Source organism: Mustela nivalis, assembly GCF_964662115.1.
Source record: "Mustela nivalis genome assembly, chromosome: 4".
In the NCBI taxonomy this organism is placed as follows: domain Eukaryota; kingdom Metazoa; phylum Chordata; class Mammalia; order Carnivora; family Mustelidae; genus Mustela; species Mustela nivalis.
The window spans coordinates 136,326,640-136,342,302 of record NC_139023.1 but is presented as its reverse complement, the minus strand read 5'-3'; the positions used below and the strand labels follow the sequence as shown (position 1 = coordinate 136,342,302).

Sequence of the window (15,663 nt, the reverse complement as noted above, 5' to 3'; positions counted from 1 at the left end):
TAGTGTATCAGTTTCCTATTGGTACTGTAAGAGATTACAATAAACTCAGTGGCCTGACACAACACAATTTATTCTCTTATAGTTCTGAAGGTCAGAAGTCCAAAATCAGCCTCCCAGAGTTAAAGTCATACCTCCCTCTTTTAAGGATGCCTTTGAGCCCACCAGAGTTATTCTGCGTAATTCCTCAGCTCACAATCCTTTATTTAATTTAGTCCGCAGAGTAACTTTTGCTAGAGAATTTAATATGTTCACAGGTTGCAGGAATTAGAACACTGACTTCTTGGCAGGAGGAAAGAGGGGTATTACTATTATTAGAGATGTTAGTGAAGGACAGATAGGAATATAGTATAACTTTAGACCAGTCATGTATCAAGTTACAGACTTTTAAATTTTCTTTCTCAGTTTCATCATCAACAAACACATCACAAATTTGCAAATAAGGGAATGAATGAATGGACACCTGATGGATGTGAGAAATGTTCACCCTCTTCATCCCAACCTTTTTCTTTAACAACTTGACTCTCCAATTTATGACCAGAAAATGTCATTCACTGCTCTTTCTGTTCTCTGTTTTCTCTGTGAAACAGTGCCCACACATCTGTTCTTTACTCTCCTTGCAGACAAAGCAGCTGTGGCTTCCTATTGTTGCTAAGATTACCCAAATCCACCGCCACCTCCACACGCCTCCTCCTAGAATTCCAGTATATTTGCACATTGAAATTAAGCACACCAAAAGGCTGAAAAGAAAAAGAGGCTAGTGTTAAAACCCAAACTGCAGACATCCCTAGGCAGAAATTTTGTGGAAATAACATTAAGGCAGAAATAAAAGTGAGCATGTTGCATTTTCATTTAATTTTTAATGGTGTTTTTGGCCCAGGAAATCTCCAAATATAGTTCACACATAACAGTAATCATTCGCTTCTCATAATGGAAACTCGGGAGTTCATGTATTCTTCCATACCGTTTCTGTTTTTGTTTCTGCATAAAGATGGAACTGCAAGTCTTCACCTCTCACGGGAGAACTTCAGATTCCACACTGTGACCGTGCATCTATTTCTAAACAGCTGCTTCTCGAATTTATGTTTAGAGGTCTCAGATTCGTGTTTCCTCTATTTTATGTCCAAATTCCAAAGCCTTTATTATTGTTTTTGCTATCTCTTAAGGTTCAGATTGAAGAGAAGGATGCTAAAATTTACTTTTGTGGAAACGGTTTTCTTTCTTCTTTCCTGAAGGAAAATGAAACTTACCCATCCCTGAGAGGAGAAATGAAACCGAAACTCCCTTCCAGGTTATAAAAGACTGGCTGCGCCGGCTCCGCTACACAGAAGCCCAAGTTCAGGCTATGTGTCCAGCTTACACTCCGGCTCCAGGTTCGTCCTCTCTCCGCCACTTCTCCGCCGGCGGGCGGCCAGCCCCTGTCAGCGCTCCTCAGACGCAGGTGGGGGCCGGACTCCAGGGGGAGGAGGTGTGGGGAGTGGCAGGTGCTCCAACGCAGGACCCAGCCGGGATGGGGATGGGGATGGGGATGGGGATGGGGATGGGGGTGGGGGGAAGGTTGGGACCGGGCCTGCGGAGCGGGCTTGTAGATGACAGGTGTAACTAAGGGAGAGACTTGAAATGGAGATGCCCCACAGGGGGTCAAGCTCTCTGGTCTGAGCGGGAGGAGGCCCAGAGTCGCTCTGGGCACGCGGTGCTCTGGTGTGGGGCGCTGCGAGCGCCACCAGGAACCCCCAAACGGTGCTGGACAGGTCTTTTTTTTTTTAAATATATTATTATTATTATTTTTTTTATTTAAAAATTTTTTAAAAATTAATTTATTATTTTTTTTCAGCGTAACAGTATTCATTGTTTTTGCACCACACCCAGTGCTCCATGCAATCCGTGCCCTCTCTAATACCCACCACCTGGTTCCCCCAACCTCCCACCCCCCCACCCCTTCTGGACAGGTCTTTTTGTTGGCCTTGGGAGGCAAAGCCTGGGGGGAGAGAGTGGGAAGGGACACTGGTTAGGAGTGCCAGGGTCTAAAGTCTGAAGGAGAGCAAAGGCATTTAAGGGATCCTCTTGAAAGAAAGGGCGCAGGGGATCTGGGGCCTTGAGGAGAAACTAAGAGAGGTCAGATCTGAGCATGAACAATAAAATCTAGATGTGGACAGCAGCAAGCAGCTTCCTAATCCACGCAGAACCTGATGCTCAATTACAAACTTGCAGAATCAGAATCTGCATTTTAACACTATGGAGTATTATGCCTCCATCAGAAAGGATGAATATCCAACTTTTGTAGCAACATGGATGGGACGGAAAAAGATTATGCTGAGTGAAATAAGTCAAGCAGAGAGAGTCAATTATCATATGGTTTTACTTACTTGTGGAGCATAACAAATATCATGGAGGACATGGGGAGTTGGAGAGGAGAAGGGAGTTGGGGGAAATTGGAAGGGGAGGTAACCATGAGAGACTATGGACTCTGAAAAACAATCTGAGGGGAATGAAGTGGTGGGGGGTGGGAGGTTGGGGTACCAGGTGGTGGGTATTATAGAGGGCACAGATTGCATGGAGCACTGGGTGTGGTGCAAAAATAATGAATACTGTTATGCTGAAAATAAATAAATTTAATTAAGGAAAAAAAAAGAATCTGCATTTTAATAGCTCACAGGTGATTCCGCCATACCCCTACATTTCAGTGGTTTCATACAATAATAATTTATTTCTTAAAAACAATTAAAATAATGTATTCATGGTCAAGGGGCACGCATTAGTTTTCTACTGCTGCATAACCAGTTACCACAAATTTAGTGGCATAAGTCAATACAAATTTATTATTTTATAAGTTTCCATGAATCAGAAATCCAGGCACTGATTAACTGAATCCTTTTGCTCAGCATCTCACCAGACTGAAATGAGTGTGTCTGCTGAGGCTGACATCTTGTCCAGGCTTTGGTCGCTCATTCAGATTGTTGGGAGAATCCAATTCCTTGCACCTAGAAGGTTGAGGTTTCCTGTTTTCTTGCTGGTGTCTTGAAGGCCATCTAGGATTCTGTCTGTTGCTGGTCAGCTCTTCTCCAGTGTTTCAGGAACTATAGTTTTTCCGTCGAGTGGTTCCATCATTCCCTGGGCCTTATTCTCTGGATTGGACTTCTATCTTTTCCAATAATCTATGATTTCTCTTTTTTACCCTTCTCTTCTCCCTATTAAAGAGTGTTTAAATCAGAATCCAAAATAGGATTCTGGCACTACTATGATTAGATGATATGTTTTTTTTTTTTTTCCCTCTTCTATCCTTTTATTTTATTTTTTTTTAATATAATTTTTTATTTTTTATAAACATATATTTTTATCCCCAGGGGTACAGGTCTGTGAATCACCAGGTTTACACACTTCACAGCACTCACCAAAACACATACCCTCCCCAATGTCCATAATACCACCCCCTTCTCCCAAACCCCCTCCCCCCAGCAACCCTTCCTGATCAAAACTCTTCAAAGTGTAGGGATAGAGGGCACATACCTCAATATCATCAAAGCCATCTATGAAAAACCCACCGCAAATATCATTCTCAATGGATTAGATGATATGTTTTTAAGTTTGCTTTAATCTCTTATCCTCTCATAATTTATTTATTAATAAATTGGGGTCCCTTCCCTTCTCTTTCCTTTTCTTCCTTCCCTTTATCTTTCCCCTCCCCTCCCCTTTCTTCCCTTCCTTTCCCTTTCTCTTTCCCTTTCCCTTTCCCTTTTTGGTCTTGCAGGGAGTCTCCTAGTCTTCCTGGTGCTATTTAATAGGTTCTTCTAGCTTATAAATGTCTTGTCAATTAATTGTTGCTACTGGAGTTTTGATCAAATTCAGGTTAAAATATTTTTTTGGTTAGAGTATTTCTTTTTTTATTTTTTTAAAAGATTTTATTTATTTATTTGACAGAGAGAAATCACAAGTAGATGGAGAGGCAGGCAGAGAGAGAGAGGGAAGCAGGCTCCCTGCAGAACAGAGAGCCCGATGCAGGGCTCGATCCCAGGACCCTGAGATTATGACCTGAGCCAAAGGCAGTGACTTAACCCACTGAGCCACCCAGGCGCCCCTGGTTAGAGTATTTCAATAATGGTATAGTTCTATATGGAAGTAGATATTTGCCTATATTTTTGTTGTGCTATGATCTAAAAATAGCAAGATCTATTAATTCATTAGTTATAATATGAATATACATGAAATTCTCCCATATAATTATTTGGTATCCCATTGGTTCAGTACCTATATAAGAAAGGCAATTTAACTTCTTGATTCCAGAAACCCTTAAATTTTGGTTTATTATCTTTGGATACAATCCCTGGACTCTCTTCTATGAAAAACAAAGAACCTAATATACCCTCTTTTTTTTCTACAATTCATCCCTTTCTGAACCTCCCTATTTTGTTATTACATTATTTTTATACTGTCAGGGTTTATCATAGTTTACAGTATTTTAAAACTCTAATTCTTGTGATTTATTTCTATTTGAATCACAAACTGAAGGCCAAGTAAACAAGTTACAACATTATGTTATTTATTGTAGAAGCAATCTATATGTTTGTTTTGGAAATGTAGTTATCATTAAGACTGCTATTTGAGGGTCACCTGGGTGGCTCAGTGGGTTAAAACCTCTGCCTTCCGCTCAGGTCATGATCTCAGGGTCCTGGGATCAAGCCCCACATCAGGCTCTCTGCTTCTCTGCCTACTTGTAATCTCTGTCTGTCAAATAAATAAATCATATCATTAAAAAAAAGACTGCTGTTTGAAATGGATACTTTTCTTAATTCAAAGTATCATGGATCCTCCTATAATCTTTATGGCTTCCTTTAATTTTTCTGGGTCATATGTAGTTTCACTGTTTCCTGATTGTCCTATGCTTGTTCCCCCCCCCCCCCCCAATTTTCTGTATTATCTCCTTAAATAAAATTATCATTTAGGATAGGTGGTTGGTGAAATTTCTGACTTCTTGAATGTTTGGTGATACTCTCTTTCTGCCCTCTTAATGGATTGAATGACTAGATATGGAGTTCTAAGTTCAAAATATATTCCCTTGGGAACTTTGCAAATATTGCTTTCTTTTATCAAAACATCCAGTGATGCTCCTTGTTTTATTCAGTTCTGTGTGTCACATGCTATATTCATCAATTTGTATACATCAGGTCATACATTTTATTAGCTAGAAAACACAAACAGGAAAGTAACATTATTGTCTGAGTCAGTTTCATAGGTAAGTAGACTGATATAGGGAAAGTAAATAACTTGCCTAATATTATTAAACTATAGTATGTGTCAGAACTAGGATTAAAACCTAGGCATTCTGCCAATAATGCTTATGCCTTTAACTACTTTACTTATGGACTCTGACTTACATTTCTTCATAGCATATCTCCATCTTTCTTTTTGCTCTTGGAGCTCTGCAATTTAAAGTTGCTATTTCTAAGTGTGTGTTTCTCTTTTGTCATTATTTTTTCTTAGTACTTGGAAGAACTTTTCAGTCTAAAAATGTGTACTTTAACTGTGGTTCCATATTATTGTATGACTTTAAAGTTATATCTTTGGTTATTTTTATCTTTACTCATTTTAGAATCTTAGTTTTCTCCATCTGGAATTACTATGGGATGATCTTAAAACTTTTGAATCTATCCTTTGTGTTTCTTGGTATTTTTTCTATTTTCTATCTCCTTGTTTTTTTCTTCTGTCTTCTGAATTTCCTGGGGGTGCCTCAGATGGTTAAGTGTCTGACTTCTGCTTATATCATGATCTCAGGGTCCTGGGATGGAGCCCCACATTGGACTCCCCACTGAGAGGGAGGTTTGCTTATCCGTCTCCCTCTGCCCCTCCTACCACTAGTGCTCTCTATGTCTCTAAATAAATAAATAAATAAATAAATCTTTAAAAAACTTTCCTGGATTTCATATTTCCGGCTTAAGATATCAACATGTCCATTTTATTGTTCTGCACATGATTTTTTCCTGAAATTATATTTAAAAAATTTTATAAGGATTTATGAGCATTTAAATTTTTATAAGCATTTAAAAAAAGTTTTTATTTATTTATCTGACAGAGAGATCACAAGTAGGCAGAGAGGCAGACAGAGAGAGAGTGGGAAGCAGGCTCCCTCCTAGTACCCTGAGATCATGATCTGAGATGAAGGTAGAGGCTTAACCCACTGAGTCACCCAGGTGTCCCAAGCATTTTTTTTTTTTTTTCTGTAGCAGTTTGTTATTGTTGCATTAGATAATATTGTAATTATTGGAAAGCTAATTTGAACTATTCTGTCCTTGAGTCATGTTTATTCATCTGGCTTCTTCTTAATACCCCCCAAAGTCTAATGATTCTATTTTTAAAATTTACACATATTTAATGATTATTATGATGAGTAATTGGCTTTATTTTCCGTAATGTGCCTCTCCCTTAAATAAGAAAGAACTGCACATAGTGATATAAATTCTGTGTAAATGTTAAGTGGGGCATGAATTCAGAGTGATATTTCATAAGGAGTTTCCTGTAGGCTGTGTGACAGGAGAGTAGGCAGTCAGGCTGTGGAGCCCCTTTACTGTCAAATTGAGAAAGGTTTTATTCTGCCACGATGGCTCTTGTTGAAAAGTTGTATAGTGTCCAACATGTCTCATCAGTGATTGTTGTTATTTAATTTAAAAATGTTATTTCTTTCAATTTATGTATATTCTATTTTCAAATGATTTTGTTAGGACTAATTAATTAGTTTGGAGCTATCTATTTAATAAATAAACTATAAGGTATTTATTTTGTCCTAGGAGTACCATAAAAAATTTCCTGAGACATTAAGGGCACTGTGTAACATCTGGGAATCTATGAATTACCTTGTTTCATCTTATTTCATGCACTCTAACCCTACCTTTTCTGGAGCTCTTCCTTCTATAAGATACTTGGGGTTAATTTTCTCCTGTTTACTCAGTTCTCACTGACTCATCTTTTCTGTTTGAGCTTGGAGAACTGAAGGAAGACAATATGGATAATGTGCAGTTAGTGAGGTGGAAGATTGCATGAATCAGATGGCAGACGGTTTGCAGGAAATTCTCTAAACTTCTTTCCTGGGCAAAAGTCCCTTATAATCTGGGCTACATCTACTTTTTCTGTCTCATTTCCAATCAAGTTATTCTGTTTTATACCATATAGAACAGTCTGTGGAACCAAACTTGTCATGTGGTTTCATATCTATGTGCATTAAACCAGTGCTATTTTGCTGTCTGAAATGTGATCCTCTTTATCTTTACCTTCTCCAATATATCCATAAAACCTCAGAATAGAGGACCTTTCCAGCTGATTGAAGAACTCTCTCAATTCGCTAATAGCTTCCTGTACATTTCTGCTGGATCACTCAGCACATTATACTTTTTTATTTAATTCTCTTTAAACCGTTACCAGATTGTAAGGGTCATGTGTTAGGTATATTTTCATATGTTGCAGCAAGTATAAAGCTTGGTGAGGAGTAGATGCTCTATGTATTTGACAAAAGGTAAAATGACTGGGTAAGTGAGAGACCGTACTTTTGCCCCTGTCTTCATTAAGTGTTTCCTAAACGTTCCATTCCAACCCACAGTAATGTCTTCTTTCTATAAGCTTGTTCATTTTTATAGTTATAAACTTCCTTGCATTGTTATTTTAATATTTAAAATCATTGTGTGCCTCACCATTATGTTTTCCTTACTGTCATATAATGTGAATATCTATCTATTTATCTATCTAATCAAATCATCTGTCTCTCATCTATTCATCTATCTATCAAGTTTCATTGCCCTAAGACACAGTATGACATGTTTGAGGAATGTCTCAATATTTGGTTTTTCTGACAGAATGCTCAAGTTCATTCTCTTCTGCCTCTTTGACAGTTCTTTCTCAGGTACCTTTGCAGATGCTTCCTCTTCTCTCTTGGCATTTATTGTGTATTAGTGATCTATATAACTGGATTTTTAGTTCTTTTTTCTTCCATGATACTGTGTCTCTTTGTCCAAGCAAGCTCATCTATGTCAATGGACTTGTTTGCAATAATATTAAAATTACTCACATATTCAGGTCTAGCCCAGACCTTGTGTTTGACTTCTAGACCTATATATTTATTTCATTATTTTTATTTTTATTTTTTAAAATTTTATTTATTTATTTGACAGAGAGAGACACAGCGAGAGAGTGAACATAAGCAGGGGAAGTGGGAGAGGGAGAAGCAGGCTTCCTGCTGAGCAGGGGCTCGATCCCATGACCCTGGGGTCATGACCTGAACCAAAGGCACATGCCTCATGACTGAGTCACTCAGGCACCCCACCTATATATATATATTTTAAAAAATTTTATTTATTTATTGTGTCAGAGAGAGAGAGAGAGAAGAGGGGAGAGCACAAGCAGGGGGAACAGCAGGCAGAGGGAAAAGCATGTTCCCTGCTGAGCAAAGATCCCGATGCGGGACTTGATCCCAGGACCCTGGGGTCATGAACTGAGCCAAAGGCAGATGCTTAACCGACTGAACCACCCAGATGTTCCATAAACCTAAATATTTAATAACTCTTGTTACTTATCCTATAATAGGTCTTGAAATCAAGTCAAACTCAGACTTGCCACAAATTTGAATTCATGATCTTTCCCTGAAATGTGGGCTTGTTCCAAGGTTTCCTGCCATGGGAATGTCCTAGTCCTTTATCCTGCTGCATCAGGTAGAATCCTAAGAATCATCCTTGACAACCCTCAATCTCCCCTCTTCTCCATCCATATCAGATCCATTACCAAATTGTGGCAAACTTACCTTCTAAATATTTAATATCCTTAAGTGCCCAAACTACCAACAAACTGTATTACATCAAATTATGATCATCACCCTTCTAAACAATGTTTTTTCTCTCTGCTCCAGTAACAGGAAATTTGGTCCCATTCTATCTCTTCTCTCTATATTACTATATATTACTATAGCCAGAGTAATCTTTCAAAATGTAAAGCCACCATAACACTACCTGTTTAAAATCCATCAGTGGATTTTAAGATGAAAACATGCCCTCAAAAGCTCTGCATGCTCTTCTGTTTCTGGAACCCTGTAGCACAGCTAGCTTTTCCATCACCCTCTCCATTTCAGCCTTGCTGGCTTCTATTTTGGATCTAGTACCACCCACGTTCCTTCATGCTATAAGACTTTTGTACATGGTGTTTGGATATGCCCTCTTCCTGGAATGCTACTCTTCCCTACTCCTTTGTTTAATTAATTCTTGTTTCATTTTTCAAAAATCAGCTCAGCATTACTTAGGGAAGCTTCCTCTATTCTCTTTGACTTTGTCACATTTGTAATTTTTCACTGTTTATTTAATTATCCATTAATATTCATCTTTCCTGATGGACTTTAAGCTCCATGAGAACTGACAGCATGTTGCCTTTTGTTCATTTTTGTATTCTCACTGCCTGATGTTTTGCTTAATATACAATAGTTATTCAATACTATTTGTTGATGGAATAAATGAATTTCTAATTTTTCTTCTTTCTCTGCAGGTCTGTCATTTTCATTAAAAACTGCTGCTTAGAGGTACCAAAGTAAAGGATATTTGCTATATTTAATATTTTCCATTTCCAGTCCAAGGCCCAGATAGCAGCAACAATGGGTAATTTTCAATTGAAAGTTTTTATAAATTATAAAATAATGATTCTTTATGCTATACAGATTTAATTTTTTTTACAGATTTAATAGAATTAAAATAACTATTTCTTTTTCAAATAATAATCAATCCTTTTTTACAGGCTTAGAAGAACACATGATGTTTTTAGAGAGAATGTCACAGCTAATTTTGAATGAAGTACCAAAAGCTGAGTGAGTATTATAAGAAAGAAAGAGATGTAGAGTTTGACAGATTTCCTATTGTCTATTTGACATTAAGTAGTGTCGGTCTAAAAAAAGTAATGCCTGGTTCCATCAAGATGGCAAAGGAGTAAGGGACTCCATTTCAACCAGCCCCCTCAATTTAGCTAGAAATCTACCAGGGCACTCTGAATGCCACATGAAATCATCCTGAGATTTAATATTATACACATCTGGATCTCTATGGGGGCAAAGGATCATGTTGAGAGGTACAAAAGATATGGTTGGGATTGCACAGACAGGTACTGGAGGATAAACAGAAGGGGGAGGGAGCTACCAGAAGCCCGCCATTGGAAAGTAATACCCCAAAGCGAAAGTGCCCTGCACTTGGGGACCAGCGATAACTTGGAGACTGGTGGCTATGAGAGGGAAGGGACTAATAACAGTATTCAAACAGAACAAAGGGGCTTAAGGGATAATTGCTGGGACTGGTTGGCCACAGGTGTGGACCCAAGCTTATTGTCCCGGGACTGGCTGCAGTGGTTGCCCACCCGTGCCTAAGAGGACCCAGCTTGGATTGGAGGCCACAGTCCCAGGAGCAGCAGTCACCAGGGCTGGGCTTGCCTGGACCAGTATTGCTCACAGTTTTGGTCGCACAGAGGTGTAGAGACAAATGTGGGCCTCAGTTGACCATTGGGAGGGTTGCTGGGGATGCATATTGCCTGTGGGAGGCTGTGATATTCAATGGTGCTTCTAGAGGAGGAGTCTGTGTTTTGTGGAAGATTCAGAGAGGAACAGACCGTGTGGCTTCTCTCTGAGGCCAAAGTCAGGGTGTGGACAGTTTACTTTGCTCTGACCCACAAAAAGGTACAAAAAACTGCCAGAGAACAAAAGCCTCCAGATTTAAAAAAGCCCGGAAAAACAGGTTTCCATGGAGCCCAGCCCCTTGATAGTGGGCAGGGCAACTCTGCCCAAGCAGGATTGACCGAAAAACAATGCAAAAGGCCCCTCCCCCAGAAGACAAGCTGAAAGAACAAGAGGACAACCACCACAGGGTCCCCATAAAACTGTAAAACCTGGACACCAGAGCAAAGCAGTATAAGCAAACTCCTGGTATTGTCCCACAGCCTGTACATTGCTTAGATACAACTTTTCTCTCTTTCTCTCTTTTTAATTCTTTCTAATGACTCTTGGTGTTTTTTGTTGTTGCTGTTTTGTTTTGTTTTAACCTTCTTATCATTTCAACTAGATGTTTAATACAACATATTCCATAGTAAAACTTAAATTTTTCATGCATGTGCTTTTTTCTTTTTCTTTTTTAAATATATATAGATATAGGCTTCACTGTAGTCCTTTTCTCCCCTATTCAATACCATATATATATATAAATATATATATATATACCGTGTGTGTGTGTGTGTGTGTGTGTGTGTATGCCAGTTTTAATTTCCCTGTATCTCTGGGAAGTAGAGTTCTCTAACAGAGAACTCAAAATACACCCAGGAAGAACTGAAATACCTTTCCTAGCCCACACTGAGGGATTATAACCACCTTCCCCTCACTCCCATTGTTTTATTTTGGGTGCCTTTTCTCTTTCTTCTTTCTTTCTTTTTTGGTTGGTCTTTGTTTTTGTACTTTATAAATCTTACTCTTGGGGCTCATTTCAGCTGTTTTTTATTTTTGTTTGTTTGTTTGTTTGTTTGTTTCTTTTTGGTGGTGACCAATAGCTCTGAACCTTCCCGGAAGCACCTTGCCTAGATAGTGATTGGTATTTTTGGCTGTATACCCCCTCAACCACAACTCAACAGAATGACTAGGAGGAGGAACTCCCAACAAAGAAAAGACCCAGAGACAATGGCCTCTCCCACAGATCTAATGGATATGGATCTAAGCAAGTTGTCAGAAATAGATTTCAAGGTAGCCTATGAAGACAATAGTCAGGTTGGAGAAAACTACCAAGACTGAAACAGGAAGGAATTGACAACATGAATAGACCTATAACCAGTAACAAGATTGAAGCAGTGATAAAAAAACTCCCCAAAAAATAAGAGTCCAGGGCCTGATGGATTCCCTGGGTAATTCTACCAAGCTTTCAAAGAAGAAATAATACCTATTCTCCTGAAGCTGGTTCAAAAAATAGAAACAGAAGGAAAACTTCCAGACTATTTCTATAAAGCCAGCATTACCTTGATCCCCAAACCAGGCAAAGACCCTATCAACAAGCAGAATTTCAGACCAATATCCCTGATGAATGTGGACACCAAGATTCTCGACAAGATCTTAGCTAATAGGATCCAACAGTACTTTAAAAGGATTATCCATCATGACCAGGTGGGATTTATCCCTGAAATGCAAGGTTTGTTCAACATCTGCAAATCAATCAAAGTGACAGAACATATAAAGAAGAGGTAAGAACCACATTTTCCTCTCAATTGATGCAGAAAAAGCATTTGACAAAATACAGCATCTGTTCCTGATTAAAACTCTTCAGAATATAGAGATAGAAGGAACATTCCTCAACTTCATAAAATCCATCTATGAAAACCCACAGTGAGTATCTTTCTCAATGGGGAAAAGTTGAGAGCCTTTCCACTGAGATCAGGAACACAAGGATGCCCATTCTCACCACTGTTGTTCAACATAGTACTAGAAGTCCTAGCAACAACAATCAGACAACAAAAAGAAATAAAAGGTATTCAAATTGACAAAGAAGTCAATATCTCTCTCTTCACAGATGACATGATACTCTATGGAAAACCCCAAAGACTCCACCCCCAAATTACTAGAACTCATACAGCAATTCAGTAATATGGCAGAATACAAAATCTAGTGCATAGAAATCAGTTACCTTCTTATATACTAGCAAAGTAACTGTGGAAAGAGAAGTCAGAGAATCATTTCCATTTACAATAGTACCCCAAACCGTAAGATACCTGGAATAAACCTAACCGAAGAGGCAAAGGATCTATACTCTAGGAACTACAAAACAGTCATGAAAGAAATTGAAGAAGACACAAAAAGATGGAGAAACATTGCATGCTCATGGATCAAAAGAATAAAAATTGTTATAATATTTGTGCTGCCCAGAACAATCTATACTTTCAATGCCATCCTGATCAAAATACCAATGGCATTTTTCAAAGTGCTGGAACAAACTATCCTAAAATTTGTATGGAACCAGAAAAGACCCCCGGTTGCCAAAGAAATGTTGAAAAAGAAAAATAAAGCTGGGGCCATCACATTGCCTGATTTCAAGCTATATCTACACAGCTCTCTTACAAAATAGCATGGTACTGCAAAAAACAAAACAAAACAAAACAAAACAACCCAGACACATAGACCAATGGAACAAAATAGAGAGCCTAGATATGGACTCTCAACTCTATGGTCAACTAATCTTCAACAAAGCAAGAAAAAATATTCAATGGAAAAAAGTCTCTTCAATAAATGGTGCTGGGAAAATTGGACAGCTATATACAGAAGAATGAAAACCGACCAATCTCTTAAACCATACACAAAGATAAACTCAAAACGGATTAAAGATGTGAGACAGGAATTCATCAGAGTCCTAGAGGAGAACATAGGCAAGAATCTCTTCTATAGCAAGTCACAGCAACTCCTTTAAAAACGCATCTCCAAAGGCAAAGGGAAACAAAAGCAAATATGAACTTTTGGGACTTCATCAATATAAAAAGCTTCTGCACAGCAAAGGAAACAGTCAACAAATCAAAGAGGTAACCCTAAGAATGGGAGAAGGTATTTACAAATGACATATTAGACAAAGGACTGATATCCAAGATCTATAAAGAACTTCTCAAACTCAACATCCAAAAGGCAAATAATCAAAAAATGGGTAGAAGATATGAACAGATATTTCTCCTAACAGATATTTCTTCCTAAGAAGAACTACAAATGGCTAACAGACATATGAAGAAGTGTCTGTTAAATGAAACACAAATAAGTGCAGTATCATTAGCCATCAGGGAGATTTAAATCAAAACCACATTGAGATACTATCTTACACCAGTTAGAATGGCAAAAATTGATAAGGCAAGAAAGGACAAATGATGGAGAAGTTGTGGATAAAGGGGAACCCCCTTACACTGTTGGTGGGAATGCAGGTTGGTGCAGCCACTTTGGAAAACAGTGTGGAGATTCCTCAAAAAGTTAAAAATTGAACTATCCTATTACCCAGCAATTACACTACTGGGTATTTACCCCAAAGACACAGATGTAGTGAAAAGAAGGGCCGTATGCACCCCAATGTTCATAGCAGCAGTGTCCACAATAGTCAAACTGTGGAAAGAGCTGCGATGCCCTTCAACAGATGAATGGATAAAGATGATATGGTTCATACACACAATGAAATATTACTCACCCATCAGAAATGATGAATACCCAACTTTTGCATCAAAAGGGATGGGACTAGAGGAGATTATGCTAAGTGAAATAAGTCAAGCAGAGAAAGTCGGTTATCATATGGTTTCACTTGTGGAACATAAAGAATGACATGGAGGACTTTAGGAGAAGGAAGGGACAAATGAAGGGGGAGAAATTGGAGTGGGAGGTGAACCATGAAAGACTATGGAAACTGGGAAACAATCTGAGGGTTTTAGAAGGGAGGGAAATGGGGGAATGGATGAGTCTGGTTATGGGTATTAAGGAGGGCACTCATTGCTTGGAGTGCTGGGTGTTATATGCAAACAATGAATCATGGAACACCACATCAAAAACTAATAATGGACTGTATAGTAACTAGCATAGCATAATAAAAAAGTAATGCATTTCTATCTCAGTATATGTCATAGTATATTTTAAATATAATTATATATATACATATTTATATGATTAATAGAACTTTGAGAGCTTTTTGATGCTGAATGGACACAGTTTTCTCTTGCTTTATTTGTGCATAACTGTCAATGAACCTATTGTTCTATAAAGAAATAAGATTGATTAAGTGGGAAGCATTTAATACCAGTCTATATGCAGAATAGAGGTGTTAAATTCTGATTCCAATCCAGATACTGATACGTGATCTTACACAATTTGCTCTTATCTCTTTGAACCTCAGTTTCTGTATCTGTAGAATGATAATGATCCTGTCTTTTTCCTATGAAGGATAGTCATGCATATGGATATATTTGGAAAGTCTTAGCATACAGCCTGACATAAAATAATTACTCTGCAAATCACTTGCTGATAATAGTGATAATGGATAATAATAACAATGCTACTGCCTTTTTCGGGCTTTATTGAGTCAATATGTAATTTTTGTTTTAACTTTTTTCATTTTAGATATTCCAGTTTATTCAATGATTTTGTTGAATCTGAATTTTTTCTGATTGATGGAGATTCATTACTTACTACATGCATATGTGAGAAATCATTAAAGCCGGGGCAGGAGCTCCACTTCTTTTATCTGGTTGAATACTATCTTATGGATCTTACCAGTAAAGGAGGACAATTTGCCATAGTTTTCTTCAAGGTAACGTGACAGTAGAGTTCTTTACTATGATTTAAGAGCCAGAACTAAAATACCTTACTATTTTGTAATTTTCCCCCTTATTACAAAGTTAAATATATCTAAAACAATTCAGAAAACTTAAAGGGAAGAACAGAAAAAAATACTTAAAATCTCAGTATTCAGAAATTACCATATTTAAGATTATATTTTAGTGATGCTTGGGTGACTCAGTTGGTTAAGTGACTGGCTGAGGTCATGATCCTAGGGTCCTGGGATTGAGGCCCGAGTCTGGCCTCTTGCTCTTCAGGGAGCCTGCTTCTCTCTCTGCCTGTTCTTCCTGTCATTCCCTCTGCTTGTACACACACTCTCTCTTTCTGTCAAATAA

At 38.2% G+C, this 15,663-nt stretch overlaps 1 protein-coding gene across 10 annotated transcripts in view; it reads left to right on the top strand.

Annotated features, from left to right (window-relative positions):
* Positions 1–829: 829 nt before the first annotated feature.
* Positions 830–15,663, top strand: part of LOC309862871 (putative ATP-dependent RNA helicase DDX60) — a 117,659-nt gene continuing 102,825 nt past the window's right edge. For 3 of the 10 annotated variants that reach the window (XM_082727262.1, XM_082727257.1, XM_082727253.1), the window contains exons 1-4: positions 830–1,438; positions 9,508–9,617; positions 9,754–9,823; positions 15,110–15,299. In XM_082727262.1, coding sequence (XP_082583388.1) covers positions 9,614–9,617; positions 9,754–9,823; positions 15,110–15,299 — 264 coding nt within the window. In that variant the 5' untranslated portion in view covers positions 830–1,438; positions 9,508–9,613. Of the gene's footprint in view, positions 1,439–8,562; positions 8,688–9,507; positions 9,618–9,753; positions 9,824–15,109; positions 15,300–15,663 lie in introns of all 10 variants that reach the window. The other 7 variants (XM_082727260.1, XM_082727256.1, XM_082727261.1 and 4 more) reach the window with 4 other exon arrangements.